At 37.9% G+C, this 17,086-nt stretch overlaps 2 protein-coding genes, 1 long non-coding RNA gene and 1 pseudogene across 40 annotated transcripts in view; 1 reads left to right on the top strand and 3 right to left on the bottom strand.

The window, feature by feature from the left end:
* Window positions 1-7,376, top strand: part of LOC116924213 — a 104,019-nt gene extending 96,643 nt beyond the window's left edge. For 6 of the 36 annotated variants that reach the window (XR_006648334.1, XR_006648335.1, XR_006648338.1 and 3 more), the window contains 8 exons: window positions 5,007-5,079; window positions 5,162-5,326; window positions 5,379-5,596; window positions 5,661-5,829; window positions 5,901-6,163; window positions 6,228-6,298; window positions 6,361-6,418; window positions 6,516-6,664. This is a non-coding gene — a long non-coding RNA (uncharacterized LOC116924213). The other 30 variants (XR_006648318.1, XR_006648314.1, XR_006648330.1 and 27 more) reach the window with 30 other exon arrangements.
* Window positions 1,324-2,575, bottom strand: LOC116924218 (annotated as a pseudogene).
* A 1,129-nt stretch (window positions 7,377-8,505) lies between the features above and the next one.
* On the bottom strand, window positions 8,506-10,822 carry LOC116924211 (5-formyltetrahydrofolate cyclo-ligase). Its single transcript, XM_045175534.1, has 4 exons — window positions 10,537-10,822; window positions 9,652-10,457; window positions 9,228-9,457; window positions 8,506-9,163 (listed from the first exon to the last, which is right to left on the bottom strand). Exons 1-2 carry the CDS (start codon window positions 10,791-10,793, stop codon window positions 10,091-10,093), a joined length of 624 nt encoding a protein of 207 aa, XP_045031469.1. The 5' UTR covers window positions 10,794-10,822; the 3' UTR covers window positions 8,506-9,163; window positions 9,228-9,457; window positions 9,652-10,090.
* A 198-nt stretch (window positions 10,823-11,020) lies between these two features.
* On the bottom strand, window positions 11,021-16,836 carry LOC116924198. Of its 3 annotated transcripts, none has more exons than XM_032930694.2 (12): window positions 16,739-16,836; window positions 16,515-16,655; window positions 16,403-16,453; window positions 16,283-16,342; window positions 14,369-16,213; window positions 14,096-14,243; window positions 13,793-14,032; window positions 13,530-13,730; window positions 13,227-13,464; window positions 12,368-13,158; window positions 11,862-12,305; window positions 11,021-11,807 (listed from the first exon to the last, which is right to left on the bottom strand). In XM_032930694.2, exons 2-12 carry the CDS (start codon window positions 16,651-16,653, stop codon window positions 11,369-11,371), a joined length of 4,596 nt encoding a protein of 1,531 aa, XP_032786585.2. In that variant the 5' UTR covers window positions 16,654-16,655; window positions 16,739-16,836; the 3' UTR covers window positions 11,021-11,368. The 3 variants fall into 3 exon arrangements, with proteins under 3 accessions (XP_032786585.2, XP_032786587.2, XP_032786586.2); XM_032930696.2 differs by having other exon boundaries at window positions 12,368-12,464; window positions 12,537-13,158; window positions 16,515-16,803; XM_032930695.2 differs by having other exon boundaries at window positions 16,283-16,339; window positions 16,515-16,802.
* Window positions 16,837-17,086: the final 250 nt, after the last annotated feature.

Raw genomic sequence — 17,086 nt, 5'->3', positions numbered from 1 at the left:
CAGGACAAGGAAAAAACAATTTCTCTTCAAACGAAACGCCTAGCGCTTGCTGAAAGTTGAAATTGTGGATCTTGCTGGCTTTGAAGCAAAATGGAGTCATATAACATTGCTACTATAATTTTTCTTTCCCTCTTTGCTTTCCGGATTTTCTTCACCTGTTTCTGGTCACATTATCGTAAAAACGGGTGTTGCGTGAAGAAGAATTCGTCTTATAGAGACCCATCCGACGAAGAAATCACACATCGTCGGGGTAGTGAAGTTTTCACCATCAACTTGAATTACGAGAGCAGTGACTGCAGAATTGACGCCCAACCCCCTTCGTACGAATGTTTGGACGAAGAAGTGTCACCTCCTGATTACGACGAAGCTGTTCAACTACCTCCACTACAAAATGACGCTTTACATCCTCCTCAAAAATAGAACTACAATCATGAGATCAGATGGATTCTAAAAGTGATTAACAAGAACAAGATTGAACCGTATTGACTAAAGGCAGAACAAGATTACCTAGTTATGGTAGTCCTGACTGCGGTCGAAAAAAAAAAAGGAAAAACCGGTTTCTTTTTCGAAAGCTGTTTCAGAAAGTTCTAGGAAAAAATAAGGAACAATTCAACAGTTGGAGGTCAAGAGTGGATTGGCTTGTACTAGAATGTGCACCACTTTCCATTGTAGCCTGAAGTGATCCCAAGTGGTGCGGGTTTCGTGGGTGAAAGTGTTTCTGATACGTATTCAAATCTGTAATTCGACCAAGTGTTGAGAAAGTGAATAGACGTGCTTCAAACTGTCTCATGTTAAAAATTTAAGCCGCAAGAGGATCAGCAGCAAAAAAAAACAAAACGGATACACTATTTAAAATTTCGTCCTAGTTCTGACTTCTCAAAATATGGGCGAAGTGTACCTGCTGGTTGCATTTGTTTTCTTGTCTGTGGCTGCCATCCGCATGCTGATGAGCCTGTGCTCAAATCTTCGCAAGCAAAAAGAAGGTAGAAGACAAAAAGATCATCCATTTGCAAGTGAACCACCGGATTTAAGGCAGAACATTGGCAATCGAGCCGTTGACGTATTTATCATCGACATGGCTGGAGAAACGCCTGCATCTTATTATGGCCGTTGGAACGAACAGCCACCCCCTCCTTACGAAGATGCCGTCCGGCTTTATCCTCTTAATTCTCACAGTTGATCCTCACTGAAAAGTTTTTATTAAGTTATAAGTACAGTTCCGTGGTTGCTGATAAGCTCCTGGTTTCATGGAAGATGTACATTTCCTTTTCATTGCAAGCTAACGTGTGTCAAAATAAGTATTACAAATACATTTCGTTCATATCTTGTTTGCATTTCTGGATTTATTCAGGAATTCACCAACAGAACTAAAAGTATTGCAAAGTCCTATCAATAACACATTGACAGCAGTAACAGAAAATGATTAACTTAATTTTTCTTTTTTTGAAGTTAATCCCGATAAGGTGTACTCTTTATCGGGGCAAATCAGAGAATTCATTTTGTCGATTCGAAGTTGAATCGTCAATAGACGAAAGGTACATAATGGTTGGAGTCTAATAGTAAAAATGTTTAGGTTAATAACCTATCAAGGAAGAATAAAAGTTATAATTTAGCTTCTTACGTGAGGTTGACAGCAAGAGCAACTGGCGCGACAGAATAATGCAGACGTCAGCACAAAAATCAGGAAGTTCAAGCCGGAAATCACCGCCATTCCCACATACGTTCCTCTGTGCATTACTGTGGCAAAAATGCACAGCAATCCAAGCATTTGCATGAAGGTAAACTGTACAAACTTAACATTTAAAGAACAAATTACCATTATCAAATTCAAATTGGGCATGAACAGCACTAATAATTAAGCAGAAAATGCTAACACCATATCCTGCAACACACAAAAAAGAAGACAACAACAACCTATGGCAAACAACCATATTGTGAAACAGTTGAGTTTGTGATTAGATATTTTTAAACTCACAGGAAGCTTGTTTTGTACTTGGTAGCCAGAGCATTTAACAGGCCAGTAAAGAAGATGATACCACCACACCAAATAACCTCATTGCCATCAAATATGTATAAGAAACAGCCCAAACATCATTTGCAGGGTGGAAAGGACATAAAGAGGTCTGACAGACCAAAATTTGTTTTCCTCTTGCTGGATCAGTTTAATTAGATCATTATTTTGAGGATTTTGAGATTGGTTACTTAACATATGATGTGAGGGCATTCCATTAAACAGCCCACCTAATTGTTTGTTACCAATATTCATCCCAAATCTAAAATATAAATTCTAAGAGTTTAGCAACAATTGCTTATACCAGTATTGTGCCAAGAAAAAGTTTATTAGTATACAATGTCGGGAAATAATCAGTTTATTATCTAGCTAATCAGAAATTACCTTTTTTCTTTCTACGAAAAGTACACGTTTCCGAGTTTCTTTACCACAACCAGCAACAACTATCAGTCGATGTACTATTGTAATACTGCTATTATAACAAGTAAGAAGATCTTTTCGCCGGGTAAAATGAGGAAGTTTCAACTTGGTAATAGAGTAAAAACACATGTTGTCGGGTTTATAAGGGGTTTACCATATTGCACATAATACCTTAAGAAAATGTGACATAAGTTGATGGGGAAAATCATTCTTTAAACCTAAAACATAATTTACTTAATCGGTTATTGTGATTTCTATTTTTATGTATTGTTTTTTTCTTTTAAAGAATAATTTGCTGTGGGGGGGGGGTTTGAAATGCGCGCAAAAAACGCCATCTATTGTTAAATAATTTTTGAGGTTGCAAGGATGCAGACGACATTACACGACCATATCGTGCAGATCGTGTGATGTGGCATTTGAATGCGTCGTTGGACGAATTGTTGAATGTATGTATTGTAGGTAGTCATGTTGATCATCTTGTTGAACTTTGATGTTTTTAAAGCTACATTACACTCGTTTTTTTGTATATTCCCCTCAAGAGAGTACATTCTTACTGAGAGGAAAAATAGCTATAGTGGAGGAACCAGGGGTCTATAACTCTGGTCTAGCTACATCCAGCCAGATATTACATACTAGTAGGACAGAAACAAAACTTTTGAAAAGTGCTGACATATTTTGGTTGCAGGTTTTCACTAAATACCAAGAAGGTAACTGGCTTAATCGTGTTAAATGTATGATTTTTTGATTCAAGTCTATTTATGTGCCAGAATTGAAATTGTACTTTTAGAACTTTTAAAGCACCACATAACTTTATTAACAATAGTTTACTTTTACAACTATCAAAATATTGTTAACCATTTAAAGCAGAATAAAGCTCATTTTTTAGATTAACGGAATTTCAACTTCCGGTTTTAAAATGCCTAATAACTCCTTATGTGTAGGTCTATTAGAAAAAAGATTCACATTTTGTGATCCTCGTCAAATTAAGGGTAAAAAAATTGGATTTTGGCTAAAAACACGTCACTCAAGCCTCAAATTTGATAAGGATCACGAAAATCGTATTCGTTTTGTAATAGGATCACTATTTCCGGAGATATTGGCTACTTCTGGCTACTTCCGGGAAATTTTCCTGACAATTTTCAAAAAGTAAAAAATGAGCTGTATTATTCTAACAATTTAAAATGTTTTTCTTGCATGCATTAGGGTGTTGCAGCTTTTATTCCGTGTTTTTCTTGCTATCAACAGTTGATCCTACGAGCAACGACAGTTTTAGCTACAAATGTTTAGCGCCTCGTCTTGCAACTAGTAGTTGATATTCTAGGTTTTTAAATTTAAAATTGGAATCAACTGTCTGAGGTTAGTAAAGTTCAAGCACTAAAAAGCTAGAATTGTACTGATTTAAAAGTAAAATCTATTTTCTTTGTGGGTTCCATGCGGAAAATCTAGATGTCGTTACCCCTGGCAGCCGGGGCAGGCGGGGGGCGCTAACGTCTGCTAACGTCAAAATTGTCTATTTCCCCCCGTCAGCTAAGGAGTACAAAGTACCTATATAATAGTCTTTCTTTTCCTCTTAGTATCACCTTAGTTAGACTTGTAGTTACTTGTCTCATCATTCTCGATTTACACAACGACGACATATTGTGTTGCACGTTTCTTCGCTGTTTTATTGTCCTTTGTATAGAGCGTAAGTCCTTCTAATAGACTAACATATCTGCAACCAAGGATCTGCTTAGGGAGAGTGAGACGTCAGCAAATACAACAACAGAATCATATCCAAATTGTAGCACGAAACTTGTACAGCTGTGATACCTCCCAAACACCTATGCAGTTTGGAATGCTTGTCAGGCGAATGGTACAGTAACATCCCATAAATATCAATCAACTGCCTTATTCACTTTTTTATTTTGTTTTTCTAGCAGATTAATGTAAAAGATGTCAAATGTTAGACATGTGGAAAAGGCCTGATAGGATGTGTGGGCGCCTTCGGTAACATAGATTGGAACATAAGATTTTTCATGTTGGCTACACCAAGGCAGTAATAACTGTGCTGCAAACAATCTGCAAAACATGCTTGTCTGTCCATCTCAGTGATGAGATGACAAATTTGTTGAGTAAATCTGACTAAGGAAGCAAATCTGAGAAGTGTTCCTAAAAGTAACTTGTCCCAGTGTGATTTTCATAGCAATCCATCATTTGTTCCAAAGATTTTTTTATGAAGCTACAACATAGAAGGTTGGCCACTTCTTACAGTAGAAAACCATTTGGGGTGCACCATTTAGATAAATGATTAAAGATTTATTATTTTGCAGGTCTTGACCCAGTAAGCATCATACGGGGAGCTCCTATGTATGAAAGGAACTTTCTTCAGTATTGATACTGAGATAAATGACTTTGTTCTCATCAACTTTCAGTTTAAAGAAACCATTAACTCCTCAAAGACCACAAGTACACCTGTTACCACCACCTGGTTCCAAATCAATGATTGCTTGGATTCTAGAAAAAAACAATGCTCGGTAAAGTAAATTTTACAGTTGCCAACCACAATAGTTCCGCACTGTAATAAAATCTCGGTCAGTGACTCGGTGACTAGGTAGCATAATGAGGTCAGAAGATTGCCCAACATCTATGGAAAAATGACTTGATTGATGGTAGTATTTTGTTCCAAGACTGTTGAATGTCTATTGTGAAGGTTTATCAGATAGTTGTACTGACACCACCTATCTTTTCTAGAACCAGCTATATTTAACAGGTTGGCTTTATTGGAGAACTGTTAAACATTTGATATTCATAATGTTCGCAAGGCTTTTAAGAAAATAGTTTTCATTGCACTGGCGACAATTCGGAATGGCGAGGTGCGAATGAATCGGATTAAAAGTCAGCGTGGAAATGCAATAGGTAACAAAAAGTTTATGAGCTGTATTAATTTTTGATATTAAAAAATTGTTAGTTCCGCAGCTGGCAAGAAATGAGAGGACGATTGGTGATGAGACAATTTATTCTAATCGCTGTAACTCATGGACACGTCGACATTCGTGGTAATCAAACTTAGAACGTCTGCAATGCGAAATTTTTCACCAATATAAAGGAAAGCTGCAAACATATTTTCAGCATTTTTAATAAAAAAATAAGCGCGTTCATTCCCTTCAACCAATTGTTAACGCGAGGGTAAATAAATAAAAAATGTCCGCTTAAAATAAATACTATTTTCAAAAGATTTTTGAATTTTTAGCCCCGTAGGAACCTTCCATACGTCACTGTTATTGTAGCTGACAGTGACTGTAATTATGGCTTACTTAGCCCATGCTTATCCAGAGCTGCCTTCTTGATCCCCGCCCTAAAAACTATCATCTTCAAAAGCTTCCAGGTTTGTTGTGGTCGTAGAACAGCAGACGACGAAGGTGGGGAAGCAACAAAGCAAATAAGAAATTCATTCATTTCGTTTGAAGTACGTACTACTCGATTTGAACAGTTCAAAGCGGCATTGTACCATCGGGCAGAATCCAAACGGTTGATGCATTGAAAATGTCGGAGCTCTGTTGATGAATTTTCACCAGCACTCTTCCACAAGACGCGCGCGAAGCAAACGATAGCAAAGGAGATATGGACTTGAATTGGTTGTTTACCACCCGTGGCTTTCCCGCATCCCAGGATTAGTCTTGTACACCTTTTGCACTTGTACAGAGCGTTCGGGAACGAAATTAGTTGTGGATGGGTTTGCTGTTGACAAGCAAGGTTTGTTATCAAAAAGCATGCTGTACGTTACAAACCCCCATTTTGATACTTTTCTTTTCTACAGGGAAGGATTTTTACTACCAAACTAGATAGGAATGAAATTTGTTGTGGCTGGTTTGGTTGTTGACAAGCAAGGTTTATTATCAAAAAGCATGTTGTACATTATGAACCCACTTTCATACTTTTCTTGTTTACAGGGAAGGATTTTTTTACCAAAGTAGACAGGATATTTATTCTTAATCCCACAATGTCTTGGTAATAAATCGTAAGAGAATGCCAAAAAGATTTCACCGTATTAATAGATGTATCAGCAAAATTGTAATACTAACTCGTGTTTTTTCGTTTAATGTAGACTACAAATCATGCTGAATTAGAATAGTATGTTGATCGAGGCTGGGTGCCAAAGCAATGGATGATAATTGTAAGCGCGATTGGAAATATCCATGATTTATTAACGTTCTCTCATGTTACGGTATTTTATTAAAGACAAATTGAAGTGTATATCTGGGCTCCCTTCTTTTCTGTGGCCCCGTTTCCCCTTGACTCATAATAAGCCCGTAGGGGGTCATGCCCCTACTGTACGGTATATATAAAAACAACATATATCGAGGTTTGGAGGGCTCTGGCCGGAAAGGGGACGTGGGGGTCCTCATAGTTCGATGAAATGCTTATGGAGGGCTATGTCGCTACCCACAAATCCGAATTAAAGGTTAATCGCTCCTGTAAAAATGTTCCAAATCTTCAGCTCTTCTTCCGGCTTCTCTTAGCCAAGCACTGGGTAATCTCCCCGGTGAGTCAATTGAGGCAGTGTCTCCCCCTGCCTTGGTTGACAGCAATTTTTGAAATGGTTATTTAACCTTTTAAAAGTTGCAAAATATTTTTTCATGTGGAGAATTATCAATACAAATTTTGTCTTACATTAATTTTGAAAAATTTGTTTTTCGTACTTTCTTTGTGTTCATACTCTATACATTCCTGACATTTACACTTTTTTCTTTTAAGGATTGGACTCTAAACACTGCTGAGATGGCCACTGATGTGCAGTTCTTGTACTGCGAATTCCCGGATTGCCTTTGAATTATTGCCGATGACATCTCAATTCTGTAGTTGGTAGATATCTGTTGAACATAGTTGAAACTCATATTTACCAGAGTTTTGTTTACCTGCAGAATAATTTTGTATTCAATCTTTGTATATATTGGATTATCCGGTGTATTGAAGTAGTTTCACAGAATTTAATTTAACTATTTCGGGGCTCGATCCCCAAACTTTCGGTGTGCATTGCCGATGCTCAACCGTTGAGCCATGAATTATATTTAATATTTCACTAATATTAGAAGGCACGAAAAGATAATAAAGGCAATTTTTATAGGCTCGTAAAATTATGTGCTAACCTGACTGATGTTATATAAGGATCATAGCTCTGTGGTAGAACGTTGGTGTATGGATCTAAAGGTTTCGGGTTCAAATCCCGTCGGAAGTTTAGCACAATAAATTATGGTAAATCGTGTTGCAATTGTATTAGATGTATTTATTATAGACATATTAAAAGGAAATTGTCTTGAATCATGCTACAAAAATTATTCTAAGTCCAAATTTGTTAACTCAATTAACAAGAAAATGTAGACAGGATGTTAATATGACTTATAGCTCAGTGGTAGAGCATCGGCACGGTACGCTATAGGATAAGGGTTCAAATCCTGAAAGAGTCAACCGAATTATTAAAATAATCAACAGTTTCAGTTGAATGAATATATATTACAATCTGAAATATGTATGAGATCTTTCGTCTGGGGATGACAATGGTTAAAGTCCGTTGCAAAGTGTTCAAGTAACTCAGTCACGCCGATAAATCGAAATGAACAATTTATTAAAATTTATTATTGAGAATTGTATTAAAGATTACCAAAATATCCGTCCCATTACTTCGTAATGGGGAAGTTCCTCGACCCGACTGGCTCCTGGGAAGGTAGACCCCTGGGAATGTTGGAAGCCCAGGACATCAGGAACCCACGTGGAATCGAACCACGGACCTTCGAGTTGCTAGTCGGATGCGATACCTTCCTGGCAACCCCCCCTATATCCCCCCCATTGATATTTGATCCCCTATGTACAATTTTGCACAGTTACCTTAATATGTTGAAGACTAAGATTACCATGTAGTATCTCTCATAGCTCAATGGTAGAGCGATGGGCTGGAATACGATGTAACTTGGGTTCGAATCCCATTCAGCTGTAGTGGTATTCAGTGTCCATGATGGATAATATGTAATGACACTAAATAATCGTTTTTTATTATTAACAAACATTAAATTGACTAGGATTAATCATCATAGTATGGGTTCGTTTTCCATCTGAGTTGTAATGTTCCAGTATATGCGACCAATAGCCACGTTGTAGAATAGGGCTTTACAAGTCTTTGGTTAAGGCACTCTAATTTTACTTAGAGATTTTGTAACTCATAAATCAGAATTTTCCCAATGGAATTTATTTTTACATTGGAATGTAACTGAACTCTTTAGGGAATCGAACCCTAAATCTTCTGCGTACCGCTCCGATGCTATACCGTTGTGCCATTAGACATACACTTTGAATTTCAACTTTTACCATGAACTTAAATGAAACTTGTAATAATAATTTCAAGTAACCCAAGGTAAATTACTAAAACGCTTGTAAACTGTCGGTGAATAACGTAAATAAAGTAAATTAGCAAACATATTGTATCTTTTCTTTAAGATAAAATTTAAAAAAAAAAGAAAAAGATAAGAATGGATATAGATGCCCTGCACTCGCGACGAGTTATCACCTGTAGAAGTGCTTTATGGAGAAGGGCAGCACGAACGGCGGAATCGACTCCACCGCTTACTAGCATGAGCACGATCTTATCACGTCCGACCGTGCGCCGGATGTAATCGTTACACTGCTGCTCGCGTTTCTCCAATGTGAAACCTCCTTGCAATCCACAGATTTCGAATAAGAAGGCATGCAACATTTTTCGTCCTGTAATTTGACACCAGCCGTTAAGATCAATGTTTCGCACTCAATGGAAAGGAAACCAACATACCGTTTTCAGTCAAATCATGGAACTGGACTCAGTAATATCAGCAATAGCGGAAATAATATGATGTGAAGATTTTGCGACGTAACGCAACCCTTCTGCAACCTAGTCTACGCTGTCACCATGGGTCAGTAATACCATTTGCCGAGTCTCTAAGCCTTTAAACAATGGGCACTCCGTTTCTACTTGGATCTCGAATTGCCCATCGCAAACATCTTTTCTCTCCACCGTTCCACCTTAACAGAACAAAACAAAAACATAAAAACGTTCAAATTATTTTACTACAAAATTGTTATTTCTGACATGTTAAATGGTAATGGTAATTTTAGGTGCACTGCTGCCACATTAGGGCAGCAACTCTGACATGTTAAATACTGCTGAAAAAAACAATTTGAATGATAAAAATGTGATATAAAACCGAATTGTTTACTTATAATTCCTTGTTGAGTATTTGCTTGCCAAAACAAATTCCCAGCACTGGAAGACCACAGCCTAAAGATTGCTGGGTGCTGGGCCAATGATTTTAAAATAGCAATTGAATTTATCATATTCAGCCAAATACAGAAGCCAATGGATTAAATCAGTGAATAGATTGCCATAATCAATAATATAAACAAATTGTGTTGACTATAAGTTACATGGAGACTATAGCTCACATATCAGGTAGAATTAAGATTTTACCTCAAATACCTCTGGGCATGTTTTTAATGTACAAATCTATGATAGTATACTTTTCATTTTCAGAATATATCAGTACTAGTCTGCATTTGTACAAGTATCACATTATAGAAGAAGTATGGGAATCTAATTTGCCTCTAATAATTTTCAGTATTGAAAAATTCTTTCATCTTGTTAATTGGTTTGCCAGATCATTCACTTGTTTGACGATTGCCATAAAGTACCTCATCCATTTGAACATCAGTCAATGTACAGGGGATATGATCCACAATGGAATATGACAAAGCCAAACCAATTAAATAGGGAGGCTTATGCAAACAGTTATAGGCTGTTATGAACTTGTCATAAAATCCCTTGCCACGACCTAGTCTATGACCTTGCTTTGTGAAAGCCAAACCTGGCGTAAGTATCAGGTCAAGATCACCTGATTGAAAAACATCTACTCTTAGGTCTTTTTCTGATGGCTGTGGTATGTTCCATCGTGTCCTTGGTAAGTTTTCCAATTCATCATAGGAATTCATTTTTATCATTGTCATGTATCCATCAGTTTCTCTATACCTTTACATGAGCAAAACCATTAAAACCAAAATTATTACACAAAAACTGATATGCAGAAAAAGTGTTGCAAAATACTAACCTTGGAATATAGCAGTGTTTACCACTATCGAAAATATTTCGAACAATACCTTCTGTATCGACTTCGTCTTTCATGCTTAAAAAGACAGCTACCCCTTTGCTTGAGAGATACTTGGGATGAGCTAACAGCTTCTTTGTAACTTCAAGTGATTGCGTACTTCTGTCCTGGCATTTTAGTTGCTTCAAAGCAATTTTTATGCTATTGCGTAGCGCAGCTTTCGCGGCGAAATTTTCCATTTCGTCGGCAGCAGTTGACATATTTCTCACAAGATAACACAACACTTCGGGTTTGGCAACCAAAAAACAGAAGTCATCTGCAGAAACCTGTCAAAATGGATTAATATATTTAAAAAAAGTATTTACTAAATGGGATCAATAACGGCCCTAACCGAAAGATTTCCTACGGAAAACCATTTCCATTAGCTTTATAGAAAATCAATCTAAATTTCACATTCTATAAAAGTTTAATACAATAATTTTACTTCTAAATTTTGAGCATTTGTATTTTCTTGGTTTTCATACGTTGTTCTCCATTAAATCAATGTCAACGAAAAAAAAAAAAAAAAAATTAGTTTCTTGGTTGAAGGTTGCTGGACGGAGGTTCTCCAATTACTACGAAACAACAAAACTAAATCAAATCAAAATATCTCCAAACACAAACAAACGATCCCATTTTTTTAGGGGGGTTCTTTGTTTAAACAAAACAACACAGACACAAAAAAATTTTTTCTCAACAAATCAACTAAGTTGAACAGTTATTGGAGATCAGCATGCAATTGGTAGGTTTAGCAAAGAAATACCAATGGCTGCGCACATTATCACACTTTAATTAATCACTTCTTCTCACATTTCTTTTTCTTCGATTTTTTCTTCCATAAATTAGGATCAGTTAACTCAGCCATTTTATTTTCAACAAGATACGATGCAATTGATGATTGCTTACGAGTTATCAACGCGACGGGCAGCGGTGGGCCTTTGCCCTTGACGATCACGCGAAACTCTTTATCCACAATCAATTCATGTAGATGATCGAGAGTTTTTACCGGCCAGTCCCATTTTCGATCAGTGAGGTCCTCAACCGGAGGACGGATGTTGAACAGCTTGCAGCAAACCGTTTGGGTCGGCAATTCTTCTAGCATGATATTAAGACGAATGTCACGACAGTCTACCGAATCCAGCGTTCCATAATCAACAAAAAACACTGTGACTTTCTCAAGTTCAACTTCAGTCTTTTTAACTATGGCACGATACCACTTGTTGTCTATTTTATACCTAAAAGAAAAATATGTAAGAGTTAAAATTATTTGAGGGAAATACTTGACATACTTCGCTATGCACAGGTCTCCGGGACGACAACGAAGATCTGCATCAGTCGGTTCTGTGCCGCTGTATGCTTCGTTTAACCATTTGGTAATCTCGTTCATCGCCGGTACTGACTTGATGTCATGCAAATAAATCTCTCCTGTCAAATTGACCCAGGTTACTATTGCCCAAAATACGGAGCCAACTTTAGGAGGTTCGGACAATCTCCAAGCCCGGAGAACAGGAATAACGTTTGAAGATGGCAGAGGTCCTGGGTAATTTTGGGCCAGACCCAATGAAACAAGCTCGTCGTTAAGGTTGATTTGCGTCTTGCCTGGAATCTGCAAAGGACCGCCTTCCACATTGTAGACATAGAGGCACATAACTGGAAGTGCTGCATACTTTGATTCTCTCTGTTGTCGTCGAAAAATGCTGATGCTTTCAGATCCCAAAAGTCGGTCGTGGATACTATTCGTAAGAAGAAATCGTGATATTATTATTATACACGAAGAAATATAACAAGTACATACTATTTGATGCAGTTCTCCTTCCAAGTTCCATTTTCAGTGCCACTGAAGACGCCATATAGGGAACATTTAAGCACTAAACGTTTAATTTCATCAAAACCTAGTTCCAACTCGTAGATGTGTTTAGCACGAACTGTGCGATGATATCCAGTATCAACAAACAAAACCTCACATTTAGGGTAGTCGTCCATACAGACGACTTCTGCACGCCACCAGGAGTGGTGCTCATGGATAGCACAGCGAAAGCCAACTTCAAATTTTGTTTTTTCCCTTAATCCGATGTTTCCATAGTGTTGTTTCATTTTATATCGTAGCTCCTCGTACTGAGCTTGCATATCAGCCGTGCGAAAATACATAGCGTCTGGAGAGTCCATCCACACGTAAGAGACCGTAACGGATGTTTCGGACTCCGGCTGCGTTCCCAAAGTGCCCACTAAGTCGGTTTGACAATTATTTATACTGCACGTGCCATCAGATTTTTCGTTAGTCAAATTGATCGTTTTTTGTTCTTTTTGCTGATCCAAGGCAGGTGCCAAAACTTCGATTCCCGATGAATTTGATGTCCCACAAGAAGTAAAATTGGTCAACACTGTTTTCAAACTAAGGTCTTTTCCATAACCGGCAGAGACATCTTCGGAAGCATGTTTTCTTACTGGCGGGTTCGGTAAACAGTCATTAAATTTCGATGCCGGAAGATATTCAAGCGCGAATTTCAACGGTTCAATACTGCTTTCCATTTCGTTATCAGGATTTTTGTTAATGGAAGATGTGGAGCCAGCTAAACCCGAACACAACTGTAACCAGAACCAAAAATAACGTTATTAGTAACGACCTATTGCACATCAAACCATCATTAACACACCTCATTTCTGTGCAGATCCAATGCTTGTGGAGAAGTATTGCCAGCATCCGAAACCTCTAAGATTGGACTTGGATTATACGATGACATCGGAAAGACAGAAACAGGAAGACAGTCGGAGTAATTTGAATCACCGTCACCAACAAGTTTCTCAAAATTCTTTTGGTCGCTATCTCGTCCATTTGCCACTGACGGAGCCTGGGTAATCAGTTCTTCCGTTATGGGTATGCCGGGAATCAATCTTTAATAAAGATTTATGCTGGGTATTAAACCGGTAGTAAAACTTAAAGGACGTTAAATGCTAACGATGTGAAATCCGCTTCTGTTGACGGCGCGTACATTCCGCTCTCGACCGAATCAGTCAACATCGGCTGAGAAATTCCACATTGCATTGCAGAGTCTGATGTGATAATAGAACGTTCCAGATATTTATGCCCTTTGGTACTGTTAACCACACCGGCGCGTGCCAGCATTTGGTTCAGGCAAAACTGTTCACCATCACGATATCTATGAGAAGTTGTGACATTAACAGGACAGGATTCAAATTTATTATTTGTGTTTTCTCTTACAAAACGACGAAGGCTGTAAGTTCTTGGTCTAATCGGCCAACGTCACCAACTTTCCAATTCTCCACTATAATCACTCCTTGCTTGTTACGATAACCACGAATGGATTCTATTACTTCGCGAGACCATAAATTCCATGAAGTCTGACGACGGCGATAACTGTTCATCTTCGTTGCACGTGGTTTGAGCGGATTGATGCCATCCAAAACACAGCGTAGTGCTTGACAAGGCAGATCGAGAAACCTGAAATGAAGAGCAATTTTTCGTTTGCTAACAGACATATCAGCAGACTATAGGCTATCTTACGTCTCCAGTAAATTCAAACATTCAGAACCGTGAACAGTCTGGCGATGGCCGGTATCAACATAGAAAACAAGTACTCGATTTTGTTGGTAAATTTCTTCCACCAAACATCGGTACCAATCGCCAAGGTACTTGACAGCACAAATAAAACCTAGTTTCAAGAACCAAAAAAAAATAATGAGTAAATAAATAAAATAACAATAATAAAAATAATAAAAAAAAATAAAATAATACAAAACGAAAGCAAACAAAAAATGCAAACAAAATGTCATGGACCTTTTTCAATATAATTGAAATTTGAACTAGAGTTCAAAGTAACATTTGCCATCTCCGTCTGAAGTTCATCCTGCATTAGTCGATAACTACGCAATTCTTCATCAAGGATCTGAACGTAAAAATTATTTGGCGTCTCTGCCGAAGAGACATTCACTGAAAATTCTTTCCGTAAGTCGACATTAGGAATAAGAAATTTTGGCTTGAATTTTCTGAGTGATGGCTTGGTGGATGTCGGTCGGTGGGAGAAGAACAATGCATCTCTTACGGATACAATATTTGCTGCTTCACCAAAGCTTATCAGCTGACCGAGGTCGACTTCTAGAACTCCCCCATGTTGTTTGAAAACCTTCATATTCATAGGAGACTGCCTGGTCATTTGCTTGAAAAGGCTGATTGTTTGAAGACTCCAAGTAGTGCCCTGAAAATTTTGATTCAAGGTGCATTCGCGAGCGATTGGCGGAATATTCAGAATTTCCATAGGAAGAAGACGGATGGAAGACGCAGGAATACGTTCATGGTGTCCTTGATCTATCATGAAAAATTCGTAGAGAATTTCAGATGGTTGATCACCGACTTGGTGACGCCCGCATTCTTTTCCACATACGCCACGGAACCAGTTGAGAGCACTATTACGAACAGCATACATCTGACCTGGGGATGTCTCTAATGGAATTGGATAAAAATCGGCATTTTCTTTTAGCGTTGTCAGAATTGTATCAAGCTTCCCACTGTCACACAGACGGACGACATAAAACTCTCCAGGATCTATGATGGATGTAACGGTGACGAGGTATGGATCACAGAGGATATCTTCCACATTTGATTGTGGGGCGTCTTCAGTTGATAATTGCGGACGGCAGTGCTGATTGATAATGGCCTTTACCTTAGAAACACCGCCATATTTTAGGGAAACGTAACCTTTACTCATCAGTTGTTTGCAACTAGCAAGTTCTTTTGTCTTCACAGATTTTTCTAGCCAGTGACCTGAATTGAAACATGCTTCTAGACGATCAAGAACGTCCGATTTCGATGATTCCGGTAACTGGAGCACCGAATCTAGAGTTTCCTTAAGGAGATCAGCTTGTGAGGACATCTCTTGAAATAGGGTGTCTTGTTGATTAAGATCTTCAAAAAACTTTTTCACAGAAAGAAAATCTTCACTCAATTTCCTAGAGTACAGATCATGAGTATGCTCAACTTGTTTCTGTAGCAATCTTATTCTTCTCAAGACTTGATCTTCTTGAACCATGCAAGGAATTACATTTGGAGTATTACAAGTGGTACCTTCACACAGACCAGTAGAACTGTCAGATAGAGAACCATCTGGTTTCTTTAGTATGGTGAAAATGGTTGACTCACATTCTTTTATTTGTTGAGATTCAATTGCTATTTGCTTTTCATCAATTGAACCATAGATTTTTTCAGAAAATGGCAAACTTTTCATACCTTCCAAACACTTGCCTTTTTGGCCACCAATAGCATCACAGATTTCTGAAGGAGCTTGCATTACACTCATTTTGCTGATTGAGGTATGTAGAACTTCAGATGCTTTTGCCACATTCTTTCCACTAAATTCTTCAGTTTCAATGCCGAGTGAAGATTCCGCATTACTTGTAAGGCCTTCACACATCAAGTTTACGGAGCAAGATCTTTTACAGTCACTTGTTTCTTCCAATATTACTGTATCTTCCCTTGAACTTGTTTCCAACACAGGATTAACCTTTTCATGAACATTATCTTGGACCATATGTATAGATGATAACTGATTTCTCATTGCTGTCAACAATATGGCTGGCATATTATCAGGATCATTTTTCTCAGCATCTTCACTGCCTCCTGTATTGGCTAGACATAAAATTTTAGTGTCTTTTTCTACAGAAATAATAATTTTTTCCAACATCTTTTCTTTATTACCTTTTCCATCATCATTTGCAGCATTGTACATCAATTGGGATTCACAAACTTCAGGAACTGCTAAGATGGAAGAAATGCTTGAAAAGAGTTTTCTGTTGACTATGTTAGTTGAAAAGTTACCTTCAGCATTATATGAGAGATCATGTGTTGAAGAATCTAAAGACATATCATCTGGAAAAAAAATTGTAGACTGCATTAATTGTTTCATATTAGAACTAAGAACTATATTTACCCAAATTAATTCCTGGCACAGTCCTAGGGACGTCGGTATTCGTTTCCGATGCCTCATCTATTCGGTAACTACTATTTGCGATATTTTCCTCATCATCGGGATCCACTAAAGTTTCCACGACTTCAGCTTGATTTTCCATTGCTGCAGTTTCACAACGGAAAGAACAACTTCATCAGAGTAAGCTGGATAAATTCTTAGTTTCTTACTATTTCTTCAGCACTCACTCTATTCACACGTGGTTATTAAATGTTCGCCTCCAATATTGCCAGTATCAAGTTAACAATTACTTCCAATTTTTGAAGATTGAAATATTTAAATTAAAAATTAAAGCCATGATGCCAGATCATCAAGTGCGTACAAATATATTCAGTTTTTTACCCGATCGCCCCGATTAAACCTCATTCTACCATTCTGCCCCGATTTTTACCCTGAAAACATGGTATAAGCCACCATCTTGAAAATATCGTCGAGGCAATCGGGGTAACCTGTATTTTACCCCGTATACTCGGTTGACAAAGTGGCCCTCCGATTGTACCCCGAATGGCTTTATTTAAGGGAGGGACGTGGACCTC

Source organism: Daphnia magna, linkage group LG6 (genome assembly GCF_020631705.1).
Source record: "Daphnia magna isolate NIES linkage group LG6, ASM2063170v1.1, whole genome shotgun sequence".
NCBI lineage: Eukaryota > Metazoa > Arthropoda > Branchiopoda > Diplostraca > Daphniidae > Daphnia > Daphnia magna.
The sequence above is the reverse complement of the archived record's forward strand: the minus strand, read 5'-3'. Positions and strand labels throughout refer to the sequence as shown.